Source organism: Erigeron canadensis, chromosome 2, assembly GCF_010389155.1.
Source record: "Erigeron canadensis isolate Cc75 chromosome 2, C_canadensis_v1, whole genome shotgun sequence".
In the NCBI taxonomy this organism is placed as follows: domain Eukaryota; kingdom Viridiplantae; phylum Streptophyta; class Magnoliopsida; order Asterales; family Asteraceae; genus Erigeron; species Erigeron canadensis.
In genome coordinates this window covers 27648595-27676040 of record NC_057762.1, presented here as the reverse complement: position 1 = coordinate 27676040, position 27446 = coordinate 27648595, and the positions used below count along the sequence as shown (strand labels likewise).

Genomic DNA, 27446 nt, shown 5'->3' with positions numbered 1-27446 from the left:
CATGGCTAGTGTTTGCACTTCATTATTTTTTGCACCTAATACGCGACTTAATTTTAGAATGATATATATGGTTAGATCCTGCATTGACGCATCTCATGAAAGTAACTGAACGCTATAAACCGTTACGGTGTCTAAAGCGTTATAAACCGTCGCCGCTGCAACGCGCAGACATCACTCTAGTTTATATAAAACAACCTGCCTCCTTTTCTTAAGTTATTAAGATTTTGAAATAACCATATTACCCATTTTCTTAATTTACTAATTTAAACTTTTTAGCCTCACTAAATAGTTAACTTAATTAAAAACTTATAGTTATTTTATTTTCTATCCATCAACTTAAAAAGATTTTTGAAAAATTTAAACATTAAATTTATTTAAAAAAAACTTAACACATTATTTATAACTTTTTCTCTTTCATAAAATAATAAAACTTAACATCAATTATCTTGTACAAAACACCAACTTGAAGGCACTTGGGAGCACATGGTCAAAAAGGGATTACTAACCATCCAATTGATCATACATAATGGTAAGAACTTCTTACCCAAAAGCTTCACTCAAGGCACTTTTACTTGCTCGAATCTTTGCCACAGCTACTACCAACTCCTATAAAAATGTTAAACAAGTAAAATGTAAGCAATGCTTAGTGAATGCATATACGTATATGATCACAATCAAGTTGCCAAAACATCAAACATCATTTATAGCCTATCTTTTGATAGCCATTTCATTCATAACAATCATAAACATAAAATCAACACAAATCATTTTCAACATGGTCATGGATAGTGCTAGTAGAACTTTACCCACCTACTAGTCTTTATCAAACAACTATGCTAGTAGGAATTTACCCACCTACTAGCTTTCGTAACCAAACTTCAAATATGCTAGTAGGAATTTACCCACCTACTAGCTTTCGTAACCAAACTTCAAATATGCTAGTAGGAATTTACCCACCTACTAGTTTACATATTCATAATGTAATTCTTGCTAGTAGGAATTTACCTACCTACTAGCTTTTATAATTAACAAACATATGGGGCATAGGAATTTACCCACCTATGACCTCTATTAACAAGAACATGATCATATGCATATACACTCACCTTAATTTTTGGCTATTAAGCTCTACATGACTACTAGGCACAATTACATAATCTTCTCCACCACCTAAACAAATTCATATACCACATAAGTTTTATAACTCTAACTTTTTATCTCTTAATAAACCCAATTCACAATTAACCAACCTAATAGAGTATTTGGATACACAATGCATTTCAAAACCTTTTTCATGATAAAATTCTATATCAACAATCACTAGCCAAACATCAAAATATAGTATTATGATTATGGGGTTTTCATCATCAAAAGACTCATTTGCATTAACCTCCAATTTCTCATTTAAAATCACTAGGGTTCTTTATTGGAATTCCCAAATAACAAAACCCCAAATTTCATAAGAACCATAATTAAATATAACAATGATTTTTAGGTTAAATTTTTACCTTCAAGTATTGACAAGACTAAATGAATTGAAACTCCAAATTACTCTATTTTCTTCTTGTGGAATTTGACCCGCACCAAAGCACCACCAAAATCCTTGATTTAAATTCTTAATTAAATGAACGAAATTGGGTGGATTTTATGGAAGAAGATCACATACAAACTCTTTGCTGGAAGAAATTGAAAGATTTGAGATACAAGGGTTGAAATTTGAAATGGATTTGTGTTAGTGGAGTTGATGATACATCAAAAATACATATGACTGGCTTCCTTCATGATGCCACGTTTTTATCAAATAAAATAAGAGTATTATACCCGCTAGCCACTAAAATTTAAAGTAAACTAATCCCTTATCTCAAAACAAAATACTAAAAATTAAATTAAATGTCAAAACTATGATAAGAGTTAAATTTATATTACTTTTAAATATTGGGGTGTTACATTAACTTACATTTTTAAATGAGTATCTAAATCAGAAATATAGAATATGTTTATTTTTATAGAATTTTCATTTATATTTTTTAAATTTTAAGTCTAAGATTTCAGTTTTTTCCCAGCAATTTGATATATTATGCACCAATTAAGAATTCATGTAAATCGTTACTAACTATTTTTAATCTGAAATATAATATATGTGTTCAATGTTTAAGGTTATATTCTTTTATTTTGATTTTAATTACATTTTTAATATTTGAATTTAACATATTTAACAATTTATTTTATCTGAAAGATATCATATACAACCCGTGTATTTGATACGAACATAAATCTAAAAATAATAATAGAAGTGGTGTTTTATAATAAAATAATAATTATAATAATAATAAATAATAATTATGTAATATTAAGAGAAATATGACCAAGTTGTGCATTATAACTCACAAAAAAATGATTAAAGTAAATTAGAAAGGTCGCATAATGTGGCGGAAGTGATGTTGTCGGTGACAACAGTGAGTAATGTAATTAAATGATATAAAAATAGTTATATAAAAAGAAGGGGATATGTTAGGTAAAACATGTTACACCTATCTTAGATAAAGTAGGAGGGATTATGTAAAATTCAGGGGCTATGTATGTTTATCAAATTCAAAGGTTTAATTTGTAACTTTTTTTTTAGTGACAGTACTTAAGCTTAGATAAAATGAACCATTTTTCCTAAAAAAATAATACATGCATTTTTGGAATAGTTAATTGATGTAAGACCATAACTATCAAGTACGAATATTTTAATGTTGAAGTTGTGTAACATTTAACCATTGGTGTTATATTATAGATTATTATATTATTATTTTATTTGTATTTATATTTTTGGAAAAGTAAATGTAGTGTTGTCACACATATAAATTGGGTGAAATCTTTCTCACATACTAATTTTTTAATTCATAAATGTATAGTGAATAAATGATGGGCCCCCATATTTTTTATGAATTAAAAACTAACATGTAAGAGAGATTTCACCCAATTTAAATACCTAACTGCACCACCTTTACTTCCCTCTTATATTTTTATAAGAGTTATATTTTTATAAGAGCAAGAAGAATGAGAAGAACATAGGATAAAAATCGTTTAACTAATTTAATTAGGCCACATCACCAAATCGTATCGTTTGTGAATTGTGAGAGGGAGATTTTAAAATTAATTTTGAATGGAAGCATTCTCTCTCTCTCTTTTTTTCCCTCTCTATATATATATCTCTGACAGACTCATATCACACACACATTCCACATCACCAATGGCGCTCACCAACTCAATTCTTCTTCTCACACTAATAACAATCATCTTCACAGCTCAAACCACCACCGCACTTCCACCAGAAACACTCACAAACGCCATAGAAACTTTATCAAATTCCGGCTATAACGCCATGTCCTTAACCCTAAGTGCCATCTCCGACGGATCACTCTCTCACCACAACGCCGCCACAATCTTCTCACCGCCGGATCATGCTTTCGCTGACTACGGTCAACTGTCACTCTCTCTCCTTCAAATCCACATTTCTCCGATGGCCTTCTCTCTCTCTAGCATCCGTTCTCTCCCTTTCGGTACCAAAATCCCTACCGTTGATGAATCTACTTTCCTTATCGTCACATCTTCATCGTCAAACGACGTCGTTTCGATTAATGACGTCAGGATTACCGGTTTTCCTATCTTCGATGACGGTTCGTTGATCGTTTACGGTATTGAGAGCTTCCTAGATCCGAATTTCACCGTTCCGGATAGTCCGATTCAAATCAGTAACGTGAATCACTGTACGGCGTCGTTTCGAGGTAGTAGTGATAATAATAACATTATTAGTTCGTTTCATGATGCAGCTAATGTGTTGATTTCTAGAGGTTACTCTGTATTTGCTTCGTTTCTCAATTTACAAATTGGAAGTCAAAGTCAAAAGGAGAGTCAAAGTCAAAGTAGGTTGACTGTTTTTGCGCCTAGTGATGAAGTGATGGTGGAATATTCCGGTAGGTTTCCTGATTATCAAAGTCTGTTTCATCGTCACGTGTTGAAATGTAAGGTTTTGTGGAGAGATGTGATGAGCGTTGATGACGGAACTAGTTTCGATACATATTTGGATGGATTTAAGGTGAAAATTGATAGATCTGGTGGTGTTTATAAGGTGAATGAGGTCTCGATTACGTTTCCGGATATGTTTCATAGTGACTGGCTTGTGGTTCATGGAATTCGTGATGTTTTGAGTTTGCCTGAGTTGTTTGATGAAATTGGTGATGGTGAGGAGGATCAGGATGATAGTGATGATTCTGTTGGTGAAACTCTGGTTAGAAGTTCGGGTAGAATGTTAATTACTGCTGCTGCTGCTCCGGATCGGTCTGAGTTTTGAATCCGTTTTTAGGTGCTGTAAGTTTGTTACCGATCTGTAAGTGAAGCTACATTGTTAGGTTTTACGGAGACTGTGAATCGATAGATACATACATATACATATAATAACAGTTTAGCGAAAAATAAAGTTGTTGAGTAATTGGTTCATGTAGTTGTTATTCAAATTGAAATTTCAAATTACCTCGTTAGTGATCTCATTGTTAACATGTTCTTTTGATTTTGTGTAAATGATAGTAATCAAGTTTGTTTGATCAATAAAAAAAAACAAATCAGTAGTAAAGAACTGAAAGTACAAGCAGATCCAAATAACATAAAGCAAAAATATACACAACCAATACATATAGGTATGTATATACGTAAAATGCAACAAACAATTCAATTTCAACCCCAAAAAGGTGGTTTGTTCATAATAATACCCACCCTCTTTTGGTTTTAGGGACTTGTTCATCAAGCTTCAGGTGATGTTGTAATATATAAGGTAATATCTTTGCAATCATTACCAACCTAGAAGGTAATAGAGCTCACTCGAGCATGGTTGCATCAGGAAGGCTCAATCCATTCTCACGAGTGCCGTTATTGGTCTCTAAATAAGTGGTGAATGAAGAATCACCGGTATATATTTGTTACTTGCACACTGTAAATTTCACCATTTGCACATAAAGCTCTTATTTGATAAAACAGACCTGAAGCCTAAGACAAACTTTAATTGAACAGCAACAAAGTAAAGTTATTATGGAACCAAACATTAGGAGCTTAGTTAAGGCTATCGACAACGTGTTCTAACATTTCTCTAAATTTGACCTGACTCTTATTCCAATATATACAATATCAGTTACAATGCAATGTAATGTCTATCTGCTCACAAAGGATCATGGGATAACTCACGCTAACACTTGAATTTGGAAAATTCGTAGGTCTGCACGGAAATATTTCTTGGATATACAGGGCCATTTATTATATATGCTCGTTTTCTTTCTCACTTGTTTGTGAATGTTATTGATTTTAAATATTTGTAATGTACTATGGCTTATCTGTTGTAAGTTGTTGATGCTTATTAAACATTGTTTGATGATGAAGTTGTTACTGAACTATTTTGTAGTCAATCAGCAAGGGTCAAAGTTATGGCATAGAGGATCAAATGTGTTTGTGATCCTGCAAATGTATCATTATTTGGAGACGGACAAAAGTTGAACACTCTGTAAATTCTGTATAGCGATATCTTACACCGCTATTCTACTTCAAATTCTGGATCATTTTCTTTTTCCCCTGTTGCTCTAAATTTGCACCCATTGAAAAGAGGGTTCTGGAAGTGTATCCTTGATGTGCTGCTGACTTGGCATAGGTCTTTGTCGTTACAAACTGGGTGGGTTGAGAGTGCCAAACGATCATTTGAGCCTGAAAATGAATATGTTTGTTTAACTATGGTGCAAGCCTTTTTAAGTTATGGAGCATTCTAAACTTAAGTTAACTAGCTGCATTGGGCTTATTTAAACCGTAGTAAATTGATATCCCCTTTTTGTTGTATTACTGTACGCTAACTAGCATTTTTTTTTTTTGTCTGACTTATAATTGTTATGGTAAACCATCAGACTAATGTGGATCTAAACTCAAGGCATCTACCTAGCAAGTCATGATAGGAAGGCAATCTTTAAAAAAAGAAAATGTGGAAGTATCAGTTGAGCTTCTCAATTTCAACAATATTGGATTTCTTGATTTTAAAAGAGGAGAGTTTGAGGTTTGCTTTTCCATGTGTATTTAGCTTTCAGGTATAAATAAGTGCCATATCATTCTCTTTCAAATCACTTAATTCCTTATGCTTATTTGATCATCTTGCGCTGCAAACTTCTAAGGAGGCTCTTGGTGATAGAACACGAGTCAGTTTTATTATGAATGAACCACAATCTGACTCTGATCCTGTCAGTAAAGGCAGAAAGCTTTATACCAACCCATGGATGCCAGTTTAGTTGCTCGAATGTACAAGGACATGCAACTGCTACATAATATTGATAAGAGATTTTATTGCAGTAGATTTACCGTTGAATAAGATCACAACATTATCTGGCCTTGCTAGACTGTTCGAGAAGCTGCATAAAACGGAAACTGCTAGCTTTTTATATAACGTCTGATCTTGGTGATCGTTGGAACATTTTACTTTGATAATCTTTTATCCATCTACGCCTGATTTTTCTTTATTTTGATCAGCTTCCAGAGTATGTAGATGCTTACCAAAGGGCCGCTGCTATTGCAAAAGCACGGAAGAATGTCCCGCTAAGCCTTGAACTGGTTCTTAAGCCCTTCATAACATCCTTGTTCACGTATTATTATTTCATATACACCTTTGTTTTGCATCTAGTTGTCAGCAATGTGATGGTCTTCTGTTGTAGATCCGTGATGCTCTAGAAGTGGATGATTAAAAAAATCTGGATGCGTTATGCATTTTGGGTAACATGGAGCTTAAAAACAACGATTGGGTCAAGGATGCATCTAAATGATTTATATGCTACTCTCTCTGGTGAAAACCATTCTCCCTAAACAATACGAAAGCTTAATATATGTGCAGATTTTTAAACTATAACTCTCTTTTGTATGCAAAGGGGAATTGGAACTATATTGTGGTAGTCAGAGGTTTAACAGGACATAATTCTTATGTAACTCCTTTCTGGTGAAAACTATTTTTCTTAAACAATATGAAAGCTTAATATATTTCCAGATTTTTAAATTATGAATCCCTTATGTATGCATGTTTGGATACAGGGGAATTGTAAATATTTTGCAGTAGTCAGATGGAAAAAGCAAGGAATCATACACAAAGGTATGATTTTTTATATGAGATCAAACAGAAGTTCTCTTTGAATTTTACCAACAGTTCTGAATATTGATTTTAAAATACATTATAATGCACCCACTTTCAGGTTTTGGTAGGCATCGAGCTAATATGTATGCTACCAATGGTGCTGGTGTGGTGTTGGCGGAAAAGGTCAGTTTCATATTTCAAAGGTACTGTTTACACAGGTTAGCCTGAACTTTATAGGGTATTACTTTTTTGTGCATTGGGGTTTAGTTTTCACATTGGATATTAATCTTTAAGAAAGTTTAAACCCCGAAAGCCCACTAAATCTGATGTCAACACGTCATAACTAATGGTTAATATTCACAAAGAGAGGATGCGTAACGTCGATTCATTTTCACACTTTTCTCACTATGAATGCTAGTGATTGGTTTTGTCTTAGCACCAGATTCCCAGGCTTGTTCTTGAGCCTCTCATATTAGTTGTGTGATCGATGTCGTTGGACCGATCAAAATTAAAACTAATTACCACTAATTAGCTAGGGTAAGTCGAGTATCATATCCACAGGGAATCAAGGGAAAATGTTAAATGATTCACAAAAATTAGTTAAACTAGACATAAACTTAAATTCGATTGATTGATTGGTTTGGTTAAGAACTAAACTTGATATTAAACTTAACAAAATAACTCAATTAACAAAGGGATCATTCTCATGCTTTAAATTATGCTTTCTTATATGTAATCTAACCTATATTCGTTGGAAATCACATAGACATGATTCGTTATACCGTTTGGATTGAATGAACTTAAGAACTAAAGTAATTGGTTGTGATGATTCACGATAATGAAAAACCGAGGAATTGACACAACTAGATTTTTTATTCATTAACATAGAATTACAAGTTCATGAGAGATTCTTTCAATAATCCATGATAAACAATAATTTGAATTCAAAAGATGGATGAAATTCATTCAAAGTCATAAACATGTAATCATTCATTCAAATCCAAACAACATTAGATGCAAAACACAATTAAGAATTAAACATCTAATCCAACATGAATATGAGAAAGGTTGAACATAAAAGTCTTACATAATTGTTCATATGAGAATGATCAATAGAAACCCTAGCCTATAATCTTCATCATTGATTCTTCAATTAAGGCTTTGATCTCCATGGAATTGTGATTTGATGATGATCTTGGGGTGTTGTGTTTGTTAGAAAACTGGCCAGGGATGAGAAAATATGAAGTGGTAACTTCCCAATTCGTCCATGAGGGAATTATAAACTGAAAAGTAATTAAATCCCTAATTTTCGGATTTTTAGTGCAGCTAGGGCCGTCCCAAACTGTCTCTTGGGCGTCTCAGACTGTGTCACAGAAATGACGATTTTCCAGATTTTTGCCTTTGACTTTTCTTGACTCGTTTCTTCATCCAATTAGCTCCATTTTGCTACTTAGGACCTGAAATCACTCAACAAACATAAAAACGCCCTAATCCTCTATTAACAAGCACAACAAGTGTCGTTTTAATCCATTAAGATTATGCAAATTAGGCGTTCATCACATTCCCCAACTTAACTCTTTTTCGTCCCGAAAAAGACATTCATCATGTGACAAGTCAATTTACAATCTCATAATACTTCCTATCACCAAAGAAGCTCCATATAAGAATTATATCAACTATATATACTTATAAAACTCAACCTTCAAGCAATCTTCAAAGTACACTTGGGCGAAACTAAGTAATGCAAACCAAACCACATAATACAACCAACTCACAAGACTTACAACTATCAAAAGATTTACGACTAGCAAATAGAAATATATAAATGTTCAATTAAACCTAATAAACCTCAAATTCGCCACAATACATGCATCACACTCTCACAATGTGCACTTCCCTTGGGTTCATATTTGAGTGAATTAGCAAAAGATGTGCCAATATATATATATATATATATATATATAGATGAAGCTCTCAACTCATTATTGCACACTAAAAGTCATAGGCTAGTACACAAATCGAACCAAGACCTCATAACTCAAACTATTACTTCGGTATTCATACAAGATTGATGGAATTATGGAATGAAACACGGGAATAATTCTCAATTGGGTGATTTACTAGAATGATTTTTGGAACATTTCACTTTTGGTTCTTTTGATCAACTTACATGGATAATTGAATTGAATTTCATTTATGACCATATACTTTGACTTTTCAACCGGATTTCTCAATTTGACTTCGATTTGTTCTTTCTTTCGATTCATCATCATAAACAACACAACTTTGAACTATTAACGGATTTCATGGCGAAGTGAGGTGAACTATGGAGTGATTTGTATGATTGTTTATAGTTTTAAGCACATAATTCAAGCTAGAGGTCTCGACACGGTAAGTGTACTAGTTCTAACCTAATGTACAATAATGGTTCACACAATATGATAAGGATCACAAGAAACAATGCTACGCTAACAATCTAAATCAATTGTCGACGTGACATTTTTCTCATGAAATTGAAGGATATAACAGATAAATAAATGTGATACATGCATTGCGACTCACAATTGGCATATTACCTTCAATTGTACATTTCTATGTTTTTACTTTCTAGCAACTCTATCAAGCGGCTCATAAGTCAATCATATCATGCAATCTAGCCTACACTACCTAGCCCCACTTACATGTACTCATCCAATCACAAGAAAATCTCATTTTACAAACATATATAACTAATATAACTCGAACATTTTGTCTATTTGATTCAATTCCATGTTATAAGAAAGTAAATCAACATCTAAACTAGAAATATAAATGAAATTAACTAGAAATTAAATCTACCTACGAATTGAAAATGCAAAACTATAAAACAAACACAGAAAAGCACATAGTCACACAAGAGAAATAGAAAAATGGATAGAAAGTACCAATCACTGGCGTGGACCCTGAGATGGTCCAAAGATGGACTCCATCAAACTCCGATACAAAGATTGGCCATCAAATGAATCATGAGCAACAGTAGAAGAAGAAGCTGCAGAAGATGATACCAGGGGATCTCTCGGACCAGTCTCCATCCGACCCACACAAGACTGCTGTGGTAACCACTCAGAATCGTGGCTCTGAGGATAAGCTGAATGTTTCTCCTCCTCATAATCTCCTATGGTCCGGAAGTTATAAACTGGAGGAGTCTTAATAAAAGGAAGTCCTGCAGTGTGATCCTCGTGATGGCGAACGGCTTCAGTATATTGGAATCTTCTCCTGATCTCCAACTCATGAGCATATGCCATTGCCCGCTCATAATCTCTCTGCTCTTGTCGCCTAACTCTTGCTTCTTCAGCTTGTTGAGCAGCCAAATCCCACATATTCCTCTCAAAAGAAGTCCATCGATGATAGTCACTAGGCCACTTAATCCCAACACTCGGCCTATTTTCTCCTATTCCTGCATCTAACACACCACCACATATCCTTGGTAGTTCTTCCTCATTCCCCACATTATCACCACTAGGCTCACCATGCTCGTCAACATCCACAGGCCCCACAAGCTCCAATTGAGCCTCAACCTCCTCCAAAGTTAACCCATCCTTAGGAGCTATCAAACGCTCATTTGACTTCAAATTCTTCAGAATCCTACATTGAGGCCTATCCTCCAAAGCCCACTCAGTTCCATTCAACAACTTCTTCATAGTGACAACAATTTGATTGACCGGAATTGTGGGTGAGTCAGTTGTAGCAGCTTTATGACTCAAGATTAGGCGAGTAATGAGCCTCGGATAAGGAATGATCAATTTAACCTTCTTGTTATGACTTTCCCAAATGTTTGTCATGATAATGTGTCTAAGTGACAAAGCCAACTTTCCTGTTACCAAAGCATACAAAACTACCACTTCTTGTAATCTCATTGAACCCTTGTCACTACTTCTAGGACAAATATTCCAACTAATAGCATTCATAATCAAACGGGGTAATGGTTTCAACCTAGCACGACTCAACTTAATATTTAAGTTCAAAGCATCTCGAGGATAGGTGAACAACTCGACTATCATCTCTACCAAATTCATATTCGGAGCTACCCCATTTAACACATCATGAGACACAAAATATAATGGTTTTTTCGACTTAGCACCTAAATCAAACTTCACTATTTTATCCAGAGTTTCAAAAGACATTGTTACATCTTTGCCATCCACTTTACCGACTAACTTGGTGGTCTCGGGAGGTTTCTTACCGGCAACTTTTTTCAATGTACCCAACCATTCAATAATACCCTCTAAATTTACTTCAGGTTCATCATTATTATTCCATAATAAGGCATTTTTCCACCCAATGTTTTCAAAAGCCTCTATAAACCCAAAACCCCTAAAATCTTTCAACATAACTTTCCTTTCACCCAACAATTGTTTTTTCATGTTTTCTGCCGTAAACCATTTTATCTCTAAACAATTCACATTGCCATTTATAAGGTAAAGAAGATAAGGGCTTACTACACGGCCATTCGGGCTTTTCTTCTTGTTACTCCACCTTCACTATGACATCTTGGACAATTCATCTTGGAAATTTTAGTGACAAATCAGCCATCACCAAGGTGGTGTCGACTTTTTCCAATGGTCCAAAGTCATGTTGGTCATACAACATACCCGGTAGGATACTCACACCCGCCCCCATATCCAAAAGTGCCTTATTCATTTTAAAATCACCAACTTGAATTGTAATTAAAGGCGCTCCCGGATCTTGGAGTTTAGGTGGGAGTATACCCATCACAACGGCACTAACTTCCTCATTCAAAACAATCTTCTTTGGAAGTTTATGATGCCGTTTTTGGGTACACAACTCCTTGAGATATTTCGCATAGGCCGGAACTTGTTTAATAATGTCAATAAGAGGTATATTGATTTTCACTTGTTTAAAAATTTCCACATTTCTTCCTCATGGGGACCTCTTTTCCGAAGTGTAGGCCTAAGTTTTGGATCAATTAAAGCCAAAGGAAAAGGAATGGTATTACCCTCCATATCCTTTCCTTGTTTTTCAGAAAATTTAACATTAGACTTATCATTTTCTACCTCTTTAAAAGACACTTTCTTATTTAATTTTGGTAGAATAAGTTCCGGTTCCTGCTCACTATCTTGGTCATCATCAACATCCTCCACCACACCATTAACAAGTGATGATGGAGGTTCAACTTTATTATCATAAATCCTACCACTACGAAGAGTACTTACATTGTTTATCTCCACATTCTTGACATTCTTTGAACCGCCACTTTGATGTTGTGGATTGATCTTCGTGTCACTTGGTAGCTTTCCCGGATTCTTCCTCAATTCCGACACATCCTCTGCCAATTGACCCACTTGCTTTTGCAAAGATTCAACCGTTTTATCCTGAATCTCATTCTTTCGATCCATTTCCTTCAAGTACTCCATAATTTCCCCGGTTGACACCTCATTGCTTCCCGATGCTCCACCTTGGTTATTACCTTGTTGAAAGTTTCTTGGGTAGCCTCGATTGAATCCTTGATTTTGGCCACCTTGGTAATTCCCTTGGTTGTAATTTCGTCCTTGAAATGGTTGAAATGGTGCTCCACTGTTTTGGTTGTTTCCTTGAAAGTTCGGGTTGAGTTGATTTGAAGAATTTCCATACCGAAGGTTTGGATGGTTTCTCATTCCCGGATGATAAGTGTTGGAGTTCATGTCAAATGTTCTCTTTTCTCCATACACTTGATTCACTTCTTCCACTTGTTCCGGGATCAATGGACATTGCAAAGTCGTATGTCCAAGTTCATCACAACTTTCACAAATCGGGTATTCTTGAGAAACATGAGCAACACCCTGATTTTCAGCTTTCCCCAACTTAGCAAACTTCCGTTCCAATGCTTCAAGTCTATCTTTTGTAGCTTGATCACTTGTAGATGATGAAGAAGCTATTGGATGCCTTGCTTTCCTATTTGATTGAGCTTGTCTTTTCGAGTTCACACTCATTTTCTCTAAAAATTCCCAATCAACATCTTCCGGATTAGTCAAGAAAGTTCCATTACTAATTGAGTTCACATCTCTTTTCTCTTCCGGTATTAAACCATCATAGAAAGCCGTGATCAACTCCCATCTAGCAATCCCATGGTGTGGACATGTTCTCAACAACTCATTAAACCTCTTGAAAGCTTCATGAAAAGTTTCACCCGATTGTTGTTGAAAAGTTCTTATTGAAGTTCTTGCATCACTTGTCTTTTGCATCGTATAATACTCATCCAAGAATTGTTGTTGCATTTCAGCCCATGTAAAGATACTACCCAATGGCAATGCTAAGAACCATTGCTTTGCTTTATCCTTTAAAGTGAACTGAAATAAGACTAGTTTAACTTCATCCGGAGAAAATCCTTGACCTCCAATGGTACCACAAATAACCTCAAACTCCGACAAGTGCAATTAAGGCTCATCCGTTGCTTTACCATAGAAACTCGGTAGAATACTCAAACATTGAGGTTTAACTTCAAAAGCACTACCCCTCAACACCGGTAGTACTATAGGTGAGGCATTAACGGCTATGGCGGGTCGGAAATGACTATCAACTCCTTGTGGCGGAGGTTGAAAGTTCATGTTTGGCATGGCACGGTTATGTAGATGGTAAATAGGGTTATTTCCACGACGGTTTTGGTGGGTGGTGGTGGACCATGAGGAATTCTTGGTCCTTGGTTGACATATTGAGGTTGGTTATATTGAGGATATTGAATGTTTTGTGGTTGCACATAATCATCTCCATCATCATGATTATCAAACCTCCCATCATTCCAATTATCAACCCTTTCATACACCGAATCTGTATACTGTGATCCCTCTCCAACAAAGGTTGGTGTTCCAGTTCGGTGAGGAGTTGTGAATCCGCTTCTCACGGATCGGGGTGGATGTTGTTGTTGAGGTTGGTTTTGGGGTTGGACATTTTGTTCAAGATTAGGTTCTTGCTAGGTTCCGGTTGGTTGAATAATTGGTGGTATATTTCCGGGATTACTCATGTTTGCACGGTGAAGTACTCGGTTTCTCCTAGCTTTTTTTCTCAATTTCCGGATCAAACAACAAAGGTGATTTCTTCTTTGAATACCTCGTATGCATAAACAACCTGTAACCTACACAAATAACACACCTAGCGTAATTCGAAAATACAAAAATGCAACGAAAATAAACAAACTACTAACAAAACTAAACTAATTCTTTTTTTATTTTCTGAAAATTTTAACAAATTGAAAGCAATTTTAACACTTTGTACACTGATTCCCCGGCAACGGCGCCTAAATTTGATCGATGTCGTTGGACCGATCAAAATTAAAACTAATTACCACTAATTAGCTAGGGTAAGTCGAGTATCATATCCACAGGGAATCAAGGGAAAATGTTAAATGATTCACAAAAATTAGTTAAACTAGACATAAACTTAAATTCGATTGATTGATTGGTTTGGTTAAGAACTAAACTTGATATTAAACTTAACAAAATAACTCAATTAACAAAGGGATCATTCTCATGCTTTAAATTATGCTTTCTTATATGTAACATAACCTATATTCGTTGGAAATCACATAGACATGATTCGTTATACCGTTTGGATTGAATGAACTTAAGAACTAAAGTAATCGGTTGTGATGATTCACGATAATGAAAAACCGGGGAATTGACATAACTAGATTTTTTATTCATTAACATAGAATTACAAGTTCATGAGAGATTCTTTCAATAATCCATGATAAACAATAATTTGAATTCAAAAGATGGATGAAATTCATTCAAAGTCATAAACATGTAATCATTCATTCAAATCCAAACAACATTAGATGCAAAACACAATTAAGAATTAAACATCTAATCCAACATGAATATGAGAAAGGTTGAACATAAAAGTCTTACATAATTGTTCACATGAGAATGATCAATAGAAACCCTAGCCTATAATTTTCATCATTGATTCTTCAATTAAGGCTTTGATCTCCATGAAATTGTGATTTGATGATGATCTTGGGGTGTTGTGTGTGTTAGAAAACTGCTCAGGGATGAGAAAATATGAAGTGGTAACTTCCCAATTCGTCCATGAGGGAATTATAAACTGAAAAGTAATTAAATCCCTAATTTTTGGATGTTTAGTGCAGCTAGGGCCGTCCCAGACTGTCTCTTGGGCGTCTCAGACTGTGTCCCAGAAATGGCGATTTTCCAGATTTTTGCCTTTGACTTTTCTTGACTCGTTTCTTCATCCAATTAGCTCCATTTTGCTACTTAGGACCTGAAATCACTCAACAAACATAAAAACGCCCTAATCCTCTATTAACAAGCACAACAAGTGTCGTTTTAATCCATTAAGATTATGCAAATTAGGCGTTCATCATCGTGCGTATCTTTTCTTTTTTATTAAAAAACTTAAAAAATAGCGTATTGCATACCCATAAGCAATCAATATGCGTACTTCAATCTGATTATAAAGAGGTTTTGTATGAACCTGACAGGATAAATATATAACATAGCCAGGTCATTAGTATTTTTTATATGGTATTGAGGATCAGATTGTTAGATATGGGCATGGATCTAATTCAGTGGTCAAAGACTCGAAGGAATATTGTGAAATTAAGTTTCACACTTTCACCACAATCTTTAAACCTCAAAAACTCCTAGAAAGGCCAAGTATTTAAATAATAGGTACCGAGTAACAAACATTTTGCTTTTTAATTCAAGTACATTTCTTATTATATTTATCTCAAAAAAGATCTCTTTTATTTTCTCACCTAGGCCAATGATGCACCTTTATTAAGACTATAATATAATGCCCATATATTACACACGGGCTCCAGCCTTAGTGGTATCAATCTCACAGTTTAAATGCTTTGTCGGACTATTGTGGAGGGTTTCGTTAGGAAGTGATCACGAGTTTAAATTCGTCCAAACTTAGCTGGGTGGTACCTAAAGACTTAAAATTGTCCTGGACTAATCTTTGAGAAATGGTCAGTTGGATTCAAAGGACTACAAGGTTAGAGTTTCTCTCTTGTTCCATACATTTGTGCTAGAATTATCAAATTTTACATTTATTCTCAAGAATCAGAAATGTGTACTACACAAAAAAAATAAAAATTCCCACATGAGTGAATTGCAAGACTGTGAAGCACAATAATGTGTTTTGAAACATTACCAGATTCTTCATAAAAAAAGAGTACATGTGTTTGATATGATGATAGATAATTTCATCTTAAAACAACCTATCTAAGTTAACTTAGTTTAACTTATTTTGCTAAATAACTTCTAAATTCAATTTGATAATGGATTCAACACACTACAAATCTGTACTCATCGAAACAAGCATATTTAGACAAAATTCGAAGGATCAATGCTTTTATAGGTGGATAAAAAAAGCACATAATGTAACAACAGTGTGTTTTAGCCTTAAACCTCGTGTTTTCTGCAGTGAGATAAAGACACCAAAAGCAAATCTATTGAACAATAATTGACTTATGATGTGTTTTTAAAGTCTTTAGTAAATGTTAAGTTTCTTTCTCTTTTTTTTTTAAAAAAAAGTTGATTCATGATTTTGTAGTTTTGCTTCTGATTCCATATGCCATGTGTTTTCCCCTTTTTATCAAGTCTCAAGTGACTTTCTGTTTTGTATACGAGCATAATACCCACACGTTGCGGCGAAATTTTGTTTTAAGAATGAGATAAATTCAGGGGTAGTTTAGTCCAACTATAGAGATGAGTATAGAAAGATGTATTAAGGACAGTGAGGGACATTTTAGACTTTTCAGGTTGACTTAAAGCTAGTTTGCTTTATAAGGGAGTATAGATAAATCATAGATACCATATTAGGTAGTATTATAAGTACAATACTACTAAAGTACGTATGTTTTCAGTGTTAGAGATTACTTGCTATGTACAGCAGTACTGGTTGTGATTGGCTTTTTCATTTTACACGTACCTGGAGTTGATGGGCTTTTTCATCTTCATCCATTTGATTCATTTTTGTTCAGAAATCTAAAAAAAAAAAAAATGTAATCTTGAAGATGAAAAATAAGAAAACCAACTTAATGTGTTTTTCTGGGATAAATTCTTAAATGTGACTTGCATTTTATATAAGATGCTTGGGTTTTGAATCTTTTGTGTAAACAAGACAAGAAAGAACAAAACATTGTGACTTTTGCTTTTGCGTGTGTTTTGATAATAGTGGAATATTGAGGTTTCTTGAGGAGGAGTGATTCTGGGCTTTTTTTGGTATTTTTATTATTCTAAAGTACGCTCTAATAACTTATTGACCAATCATAACTCTTGATTTTTTAATAGTTGACTTTTGTTTTCAATTTTGACTTTAATTTACACTTTTTTATTTTCCTTTCACAAATTTACACTTTTTACCCAATAATTTCAATATAGTAAATAAATAATAATAGCTAATATATATCCTATAGAATAATAGCTAATATTTATCCAATAAATTAATAACTAATATATATCCAATAATATGTTCTATCATATATATAATTAATTAATTAACAATAAATTAAATTTAATGTAAATATATCAAAATTTTAATAGTAATTGTACTATTTGAATATTAATAGAGACAGTTGAACTTATGACTTATTAGCCAATTATATTGCTCGATTTCATTAAATTGACTCTCGATGATGTCACCATTTAGTTTTTTACATAATTTTATTTAATTAATAAAAAACAGATAACTAAAATAATTATTTTTACAATGTTGTTAAAATTAGTTTCTAAAGTCTGGCTTTTACACAAGAACAATTGTACATCGCAGTATCTTGAGTTAAGTCGAGAAGGGGCTTTAAAGTGTTAATATGTGACAAAGATGAGAAGACAAAAGACATTATAACAAATTTCGTCTATAAAAAAGTCTTTCAAATGATAAAGCATGGTATATGCTTCCAATGTTTTTTTATTACATTAGTTTTCTTTCTATTAGCTTAACATTCTTGGCATTTGAATTAAACACATAATATCTACATATATTTTTAACTTTGAACTTATAAGCTTTTATGAGTTACATGTATTAATATCTAATATTAATAATGTTGTAAGTCTCGTGTCCAGTGTTGGACACGGGTTTAAAATCTAGTACACGTATTATACATATATTGTTAAGAAAAATTAAAACATGATAAAATTTTCTAGTTTTATATTATTGCTAGAAGTACAACATATGTTTTTAGCCATAATCTATAAAACAAATTATTGCACCGAAAACATATGCATGCATGATCAAATATATACTTTGGTAGATGAATAAATTTTGTTATAACAATATTATTCTCCATGTGTTTATATTGAAATAAAATACTATTTTTCATTTTATATTGGTATTTTGGTCAAAATACGTACTATACGTTTAAAGTTCACCTTCAGTTAGGCTTTTCCCTTAGGCCAACTATCTAATATCTAATACTATCAAATAAAGCATTTTCCTCTTTTTTTTAATCTCAATTAAGTAATTGAACTATTTAAATTAACTTTTTTCTTTATTCACTAATTTAAACATCTCTACCTAATATACCTATAATATTTTCTTAAATCTCAACAATTCATTTTACTCTCTCCTCAAATCTCAATCACTCATTTTTCTATCTCTTCCATATTTTATTCCTTTAATTCATTCAAAATCTTTTATCTCAAAAATCGTATATTGATAATTTATAAAATTTGTATGGGTGTTCTAAAAATTTCATTTTCTTTCATTAGAGATGTCATTCGATATAATTTCGACGAATTTTTAAATTCGATGGCAAAGCCCGTACAGTTAAGGCATTTGATTATTTTACTTTATGACTTGACATATCACCTTCACCATCTCACCGCCGTAACGCGCGGACACTATGTCTTGTATATATAAATCCATGTTTGATGTTTTCGTTTTCACTCAGAGTTTTATACTGTAATATTTTCACAAAGACAACATCAAGTAAAAAAAGATGTTGAAAAGGATGAAGCCCACAAGTTGGAATAATGAAGTAACACCACCACCACCACCACCCATCATCAACCAGCAACACCATATCAGCATAATTCCGACTGCTTCTTCACGACCACAGCCGTTGAATCTACCATGGCGAGACCTTCCAATTAATGGTAATTAGTGAACCTACAATACAATACATGCACTTTATTAGTTACCTTTAATTAATTACAACTAACTACTCGTATTAGTTAAGATCATCTTCTTGTTAGTTATAATTGGTGAGTTTTATTATTTAATTATGGTGACATTGAACTTTCAAAACCAAAACTATTTCCATAATACTTGTCTATTAACATGCTTCAATTCCTTTGCAGATGAGCCTAGCTAGCTAGCTTTTCTATATTTATAAAAAATATATGTAAGTAATGGATTTCTTAATTATACTTTGAAGCAACAGGAGAAGACTACAATGAGACATGTCTTCCTTTGTATAAAGCCTCCATGGAGGGAAATTTGGAAGCTGCTAGAGTGATCCTTGACAACCACCCACACGCCATACGATTTAGCCTAACCGAAAATAATGACAAACTACTTCACATTGCGGTATTAGGGTCGGAGTCAAAGCCATTTGTCGAATATCTGATGACCATTATGTCAAAAGAGGACTTGGAACTACAGAATAAGAACGGTGAAACCGCTCTTTGTATAGCAGCTATTACTGGAAATGTTGAAATAGCTAGGATTTTGGTGACTAAAAATGACAGACTCCCGCATATCCCTGATAATGAAGGAAAGACGCCGCTATACATTGCCGCTCTATACAGGAAGGAGCCTATGGTGAATTTTCTCTACGAAGCATCTGACCAAATGACCGGTGAATTTTGGACACAAGAGACTCGAGGTTCGGTTCTTGTTAAATGTGTCGAGGCTAATTTATTTGGTAAGTATACAAATATAAGTCTACATACGAATTAAAATTCATAACTTATTGGTTGATAGGTGGTCTTTTGCCACACAACGTGATGATATGATGAGTATTTTTTTAGTATAGATGTTTAGTTTTTGTTGGTAATTTACACATGCATGCATGAATATATGAATTGCGCTGTTGAGTATATAACTATTGGAAAAATTTTTCAAAACGGACGTACTTGATGGGTGTTTTGTCAAATGACTTTTGACAAAAAAAAATTTGTGAAACAAGGTAAACCGGTATTTGAAATACCGGGTTCAAAAAAGTCACCCGAACCCAGTATTTCAAATACCTTGTTTCACAAATTTTTTTTTGCCAAAACTTATTTGACAAAACACCCATCAAATACGCCTGTTTCGAAAAAAAATTCATAACTATTGGTTATATTTTGTAGATGCTGCGTTAAAGATGGTGAATGAGGATGAGGAACTTGTTAAAAACAAGAGTGTACTTGGACAATTGGCTCGGTATCCTGAAGCACTTTATGTTAAGAGACCGGGTATAATCAAAAGATTCATAAGTTCGTGTAAGATCGAATCTATATATTCTTTTAATTATTTAAATGGATTATCAGGGCAATCGTGTAGTGACAATACGTGGTTAATTGATAAGTTTTGGCAACTTTCCAGCCAATCATAACATGACACGTGTCGAAGCCAAACTTTGCCAAAAACTAGCTAAAACATGTCAATTCTTGCCAATTTGCCAATCACTAAAAAAAAAAAGGTCACTGTCATACGCTCCCAACGTTCAGTTGCATCAGCCAAAACTAGCCGATGTTGCTTGCCAAAACTTGCCGATTAAAGTTGTCAAAAGAAGCCGATGCATGTGCTATAGGTTTGCCGTTTTGCCGATTAATTAGCCGATGCTTTTTACCGATTACACCCTTGCCCCTTATACATTTACTCCCTATTTATTTTCTGTTTTCTATATTAATGTCTTTAAATATTAATTATTAGAAACCACAAATATATTTACTCCCAAAAATCTAAACAACTCTCAAATTTCACTAATAAAATTTATCCAACTCATTTTACCTTTTCAACTTTTCCAACAACTTTTAGTAACGCCCATGATTTATTTAACTCTCCCGAATTTTATATAATTATATATATATATATATATATAACCAAAATACATTATTTAATCTTTTATTTAATAATAACAGCAAAGTATATAAATTATAAACAAAATATATATTATATACAAAAAAATGAGGTTTGAAACTAAAACTTATAAAACTTTAATGATAATATTGTAAAAAGGTAAAAGTTCAAAGTTTAAAATGAAATATAAATTAAGTATTCTACTAGATTTTAGACCCGTGTCCAATACTAGACACGAGATTTACGATATTATCAATATTAGATCTTTATACATTTAAGTCATAAAAGCTTATAAGTTTGAAGATATACGGTTCCAAGTGTTATATTTTGCAAGTTGTAGTACAATAATCACATGTCCGCCACTATCATTATTAGCTTAGACATATTTATGGAATTGTTTGTCGTAGTTATTTCACAAGGTACATGCTACAAAAATTTCTCTATTATAGAATTTTTTGAAACCAGTTATACTCGTAATATGATATCTTTTTGAAAGATAATTAAGAATTAAAATACATACATACTTATGATCTTATATTTGACATTCAAGTATATGTATTTGATCATGATGTAGGCCCATAACACAAATAGGTTTATTTTCGATCACTGGCTCTATGATAATTAGATAACAATTAAGATTTTTTTCATATTATTTGATAACAATTAAGACTCTTAATTTGAGTGACAATTGTAACTTTAAACATTAATACGCAAAACTAATATATAAAAAGGGAGTTTAATACCTTTTTATTGAGTGATAGAATGAATCTTGAATGGAGGTCATATTGATTTGGATTTAGTATTTAAGTGACCATCTGTTATAAATCGTGCTTTTAAAAGAAGACGTGTAAACTAATGAGACTTTTTCTACATATATATATTAATATAAAGACTAATATAATAATATATTTAGTCCTTGAGATTTAGCTCAACTGGACATTTAATGCCCCTTATGTCGGTTATAACTAAGTTAAATGATGACATAAGCGGAAGTCAATTTGGTGAAATTGAGCGATTTGATTGGTTAATAAGTTATTAAATTTTCAAATAATTTTTTGTAGAAAAATATTTCTATATGTTGAAAATTTTTAATTAATTAATTGATTAAAGTTTTAGAAAACCCTCTCAAGTTTATGGTTTAAAATAAATATAAATGAAGTATTCAGGGCTAAAAAGTGTAAATTGTTGATTGAAAACAAAAGAGTGTAAATTAATGAGACTTTTTCTACAAATTAATATTAATACTAATAGAATAATATATTTAAATAATAATTATTAGGATTTTTAATTTATAGTTAAATTAAATGATGACATAAGCGAGAGTCAATTTGAAGACATTGAGCGACTTCATTGGTTAATAAGGCATTAGTTCAACTGTCTTATAGTATACATTATTATTATTATTATATTATATTATATTATATTATATTAAGATTCTCAGCCTGTCAAACTCCCTGCCCGTCTTCAACTCTCTTAGGCAGTGGCGGTGTGCGTTGGCGGGTTGCCCTTACTTGATGACAGTCTTGCTTGACTCCGTCCTCCTTAAATCTTTTTGAACACTTAGGAATCAGGAATAAATTGTAAAATTAAAAGATTAAAAAAATATTTAAAAAAATATATAATGTTATCCTCCTCTTGGTTACCACATTAACTTTTCTCTTTCTAGTATTATTCAAAGAACGCCCTCCTTATCATGACCACTTCTTCCATTATTCCACACTTAGACTTTTCTTTTTCTTTTTTTTTTTTTTAAATCATTTCCACATTACTTAGCACAAAGCTAAATAAAACTTTTATTTAATAATAATAAAAACATTATTATATATAACATTTATGGTAGCGTTAGCTAAAGTAGAAGCAGCCTGCATGCCGCTTTTTTTTTTCTTTTTTTTTTTTTACTTTTTATACTTTCATTTTTTTAATTTTCGTCACGAAACTTCATTATTTTTACTTTTTATCACTGAAACTTTTACTTTTTCTCACATAACTTTTATTTCTTTTACTTATTGCACGGATTTTTTGTGTTATTTACTTTTTACACTTTTGTTTTTCTAACTTTTGTAACAAAAGATTCATTCTCTTTATTTTTTATCACATAAATTTACTAAACTTTTTGACACATCAATTTCGTTTCTTCTACTTTCCACACAAAAGTTTAGGTTTATTTACTTTTCATACTTTTATTTTTTCCACTTTTGCTAGGCAAGTTTCATTCTCTTACTTTATTTTTGAATTTTTAACTTTTGTCAACGAAGTTTTATATTTTAAACTTTTTACTACATAACTTCAAAACTTTCAAAACTTTTTATCACCAAAGTTCCATTTTCTTTACTTTTTACCATGTAATTTTTCACGTTTTAACTTTGGTCGTGAAAATTTTATTTTTATATAATTTTTTTCACATGTGTAGATATTATATAATGTTTCCCGGGGTAACGCCCGAGGAAAAAAAAACTAGTCATATTAATAAAACTAAACATACATTAATATAAAAAAAAATTATGATGCTAGAATAAAAGCGACATTACCATAAATAAAACATTATGACACAATCATGATAAAAAGTCTATTAATCTTGATCGCAATCAATCCGGTCAAATAAAAGTACTGTTTCCCAAATTCCTTTTGCTCACACCTTCGCGCGGTAATTCATATGCACGAGCAAATTTTCAGCCGTCAAACCAGGCCTGGCAAAACTTACCCATTCCTTTGTGTTTGGGTAAGTTTGGGTAACTTTGAACATTGGATTGTTGTCTAACCAAGTTGTTAATATTTTGGGACGCCTCCAAACCCAATGATTGGTCGGATGTTGCGTTTGATGAACTTGACAACTGACGTGCCACGTTCCGACCCGGAGCTCGCAGAATGGGGTCATCACTCATCCTGGAATAAAGCCTCCATAGCCGGGGTGCAAAGTCCGGATTGGAGCTGCATGCGGTCATTGGAGTGTCGTTGGCCGTCAAATTTATTGTCCGACTTGCGCCTACATCATGTTTTGAGAATGTGAAAACAATCCTCTGATAAAAACGGTTTATCGTCGTTTTGTTCATTAACCTTTTTGAACGCGGCTCCAAAGTCTTTCACGGTTTTTTAATTTTTTATCTTGTTCCAAAGTGGTTTTTGTACATGATGCCTTGGTCTTCTTCTTGTTGAACCATGCACAAATTTACCCATAACCATGTTCGTTTGAGCATTACCGGTGACCGAGTCTTCAGACGCATGAACCCTACACGACGATAACAGCACTTACAACCTTCGTCCGTCCAATTTCTTTTCTCTATGGGCGCGTTCTTTTGCTTCAGCTTCCCCGAGCTTGGAACCAGTTTTTTTCTTCTTCATCATCCATGTATGCTACACTGTCGTGCCATTTGGCAACATTCTAGCTTGTTAATTTGGAATGTTTATTGTTGCTCTTGCCATAGCCGCAATTGTTGTTGTTGTACGGATATAAATCTTTCCAACGTTGTTGTGGATCGTGATATTGTGATGGATATGGTGCAAAACTTTGTTGCCCGACAAAGGATGTAAAAATGGTGCAAACCCGTATGGGTCATTGATGGCGAAGGTTGACTCAATATTTGACCTGCCGACGATGAGAAGGCGGGCAAAGGCTCATCGAGTATTTGCTGCCACATGTTGGAACTCACGGTTCCTGACTTGTTTTTGCTGTTTTGGTTGGCCATATAAAACTGTGTTTGTATGTGTGATAGTATAAAAGTTGCGTTATGATTTGTAGAAAATGTGTGTATAGAAATTGTATATGTAGAGTTAAATGGGTTAAAAATAAAATAAAATCAAAGGGTCGAAATATTTGAAATTTAGCCGTTAACCCCGGTCTTCACTCGTCTACTCGACCACTCCACTGGATGCATCCTCACGACGTGATGCCTCAACGTGGCGCTGCCTATCACGTCCACCACGACATGAAGCTTGATGGGAACCTCGACGTAAGATATGGAACCGCTTTAATCGCCCTGGACACACACGAACCTCCAGTTTTTAAGAAACGAAAATAGTTAAACCCCGGTTCTTTTTTGCTTATACCAATTATGTAGTCATATATTCTACGTTCAGTTTCACATCACAAGCATGTAATATTATTACGTTTTTTGCAGTTTTAGCCATTTGTCATTGGAAGAATATATTTCCTGATGAAGATAGCCAGGCAATGCAATTACTAAAAACAATTTTGAATAAGATGGAGAAATTGTCCAAGGATGATTTTGATGCAATTATAAAGGGGCCTCCTGATGATGAGACTAACCAAGATGAAAGATCGATAGTTTATCTTCAAGACACACAAGAAGCACTACATCTACTAAGAGCCATATCGGAAAACATTGTGAAAATGCCAGCCAAATTTTTTAGCCTATTTAGAACGCAGCCGGCTGATGAAAAACCAACGCCTTTAAAGGACATTAAGCCAAAATACTCTTCACGGGTGCTATTTCTTGCTGCAGAAGTGGGTAATACTGCATTTGTTGTTGAGGTCATCCGAAAATATCCACATCTAGTTCTACAGGTCAATGATGATAACCAAAGTATATTTCATGTTGCTGTCTCGTATGGTCGCGAGGGTGTCTACAAACTGCTAAAGGAGATCGGCCCTAGTAAGGATATAGTCATTGCTCTTGAAGATAAGAATGGCAACAATATGTTACATATAGTTGGCGAGAAAGCTAAGAATAATCAAGTTCAAAACATCAGAGGTGTGGGTCTGCGATTAAATCCAGAAATTTTTTGGTTCAAGGTACATCTTTCTCTAAAGGATTCTACACTGTTAGCTACTATACATACAAAATTAAATTTATGATATGATCCTCTCTTTATATGGTATTAATAATTGATCATTTGGCTTTTTCCAATATGTTATTAATTTGTAGAATGTTTGATAAGACGTTTAATTGTAGCTTTAAACATTTATAATGCTAGGAAATTGAGAAAATGATCCCTCTTCATCTTCAAAATAAAAAGAACGCTGAAGGTCTAACACCACATAGAGTTTTCATCAAAATCCACAAAGATCAATTTTCAAAATGTGAAGAGTGGATGAAAGATATAGCTTCCCAACTAATGGTGGTCGCAGCTCTTGTGGCCACAACATCATATCAGGTAGTCTTCAACCCTCCAGGTGGATACGATGATACTGGTGTACCGAAGTTTATCACTCTTATACCTTTCAACGCTTTCTTAATATCCAATTGTGTGTCATTGGTATTCTCTACAACCTCAATCCTCATGGTTTTATCTATCCTTGCGTCTAATTATGAAGAATATGATTTTATGATCCCACTATCCAAACAGCTAATGATATGTCTCGCTACAGTATTTATCTCTATAGCGAGCATGATCATCACTTTTCTTATCAACTTTTTTTGCGTTTATATTGATTTCTATTACTGGATACCATCTACCTTCACCGTTTGTGCTGCCATCCCGTTCGTAATTTTTTGCGTCTCCAAGTATGATGTTCTGGGTCACTTTATACGTGGTTATAGAATGCTATATCAGACCAATGTTTCTACTACGAAGCTTCACTTGAAGTAATGTTCTTCTGTAAGGCTAGCTATTGTTTGAAAGTTGATGATTTGGTGTTGTATAAGTTTATACAAGACATGTATTTCGCTACCATTTGTGGCTATTAGGCCAAAACTTATGATTGTTTGAATTAAGAAATGAAGTTATGTTTATTTTTTGTATGATGTTATGCCTGGCCATATATATGCCCCCCTCCTTTTCTTCTTGCTACAAATTTAGTTATCCTGCAGGTGCTTTGGTAGAAATGAAACAAGCATCTTTTTGTACTTGACCCAATAAGAACATATCACATCGGTATCAATTTCGTTGTAAATTCATGTGTAGATTGAACATGTGAGGTGTGTTTGGTAAGAGGTTTTTAGTAACTTAAACTTCATGCTTTAAGCCTTTAACCATATAAGCTTTTACAAAACTCATACAGCACTATTAGGATATGGTATTAGCCCTAAAAAACTGCTATAATTTATCCTCTTAAAATTCCTAAGAATCTGCAAATAAATGCTACCATAAAGGATGGACAAAACAAAACATCTAGCACCATACCTAACAAAGATCATTTTCAAGAGGAGAAGAGTGGATGAAAGACATACCAACCCAACTAATGGTCGTTGCACAGCTCTTGTGGCCACGACGTCATATCAGGTAGCCTTTGACGTTCCAGGTGGATACGACCGGGATAGTGGTCAACCAACATTTCTCAAATTTCCAATTTTCAATTGCTTCATAATATCTGATTGTGTGTCATTTATATTCTCTACTACTTCAATCCTCA

General features: G+C 33.5%; 2 protein-coding genes across 2 annotated transcripts; both read left to right on the top strand.

Annotated features, from left to right (window-relative positions):
- The first annotated feature begins 3238 nt into the window (after window positions 1-3238).
- LOC122590251 (putative fasciclin-like arabinogalactan protein 20) lies at window positions 3239-5477 on the top strand. The gene is made up of 2 exons (XM_043762581.1): window positions 3239-4356; window positions 5438-5477. The coding sequence occupies exon 1, from the start codon at window positions 3239-3241 to the stop codon at window positions 4337-4339; it is 1101 nt and encodes a 366-aa protein (XP_043618516.1). The 3' UTR covers window positions 4340-4356; window positions 5438-5477.
- A 13562-nt stretch (window positions 5478-19039) lies between these two features.
- On the top strand, window positions 19040-26835 carry LOC122589584. Its single transcript, XM_043761889.1, has 5 exons — window positions 19040-19227; window positions 19509-19997; window positions 20425-20556; window positions 25252-25886; window positions 26069-26835. Exons 1-5 carry the CDS (start codon window positions 19071-19073, stop codon window positions 26681-26683), a joined length of 2028 nt encoding a protein of 675 aa, XP_043617824.1. The 5' UTR covers window positions 19040-19070; the 3' UTR covers window positions 26684-26835.
- Window positions 26836-27446: the final 611 nt, after the last annotated feature.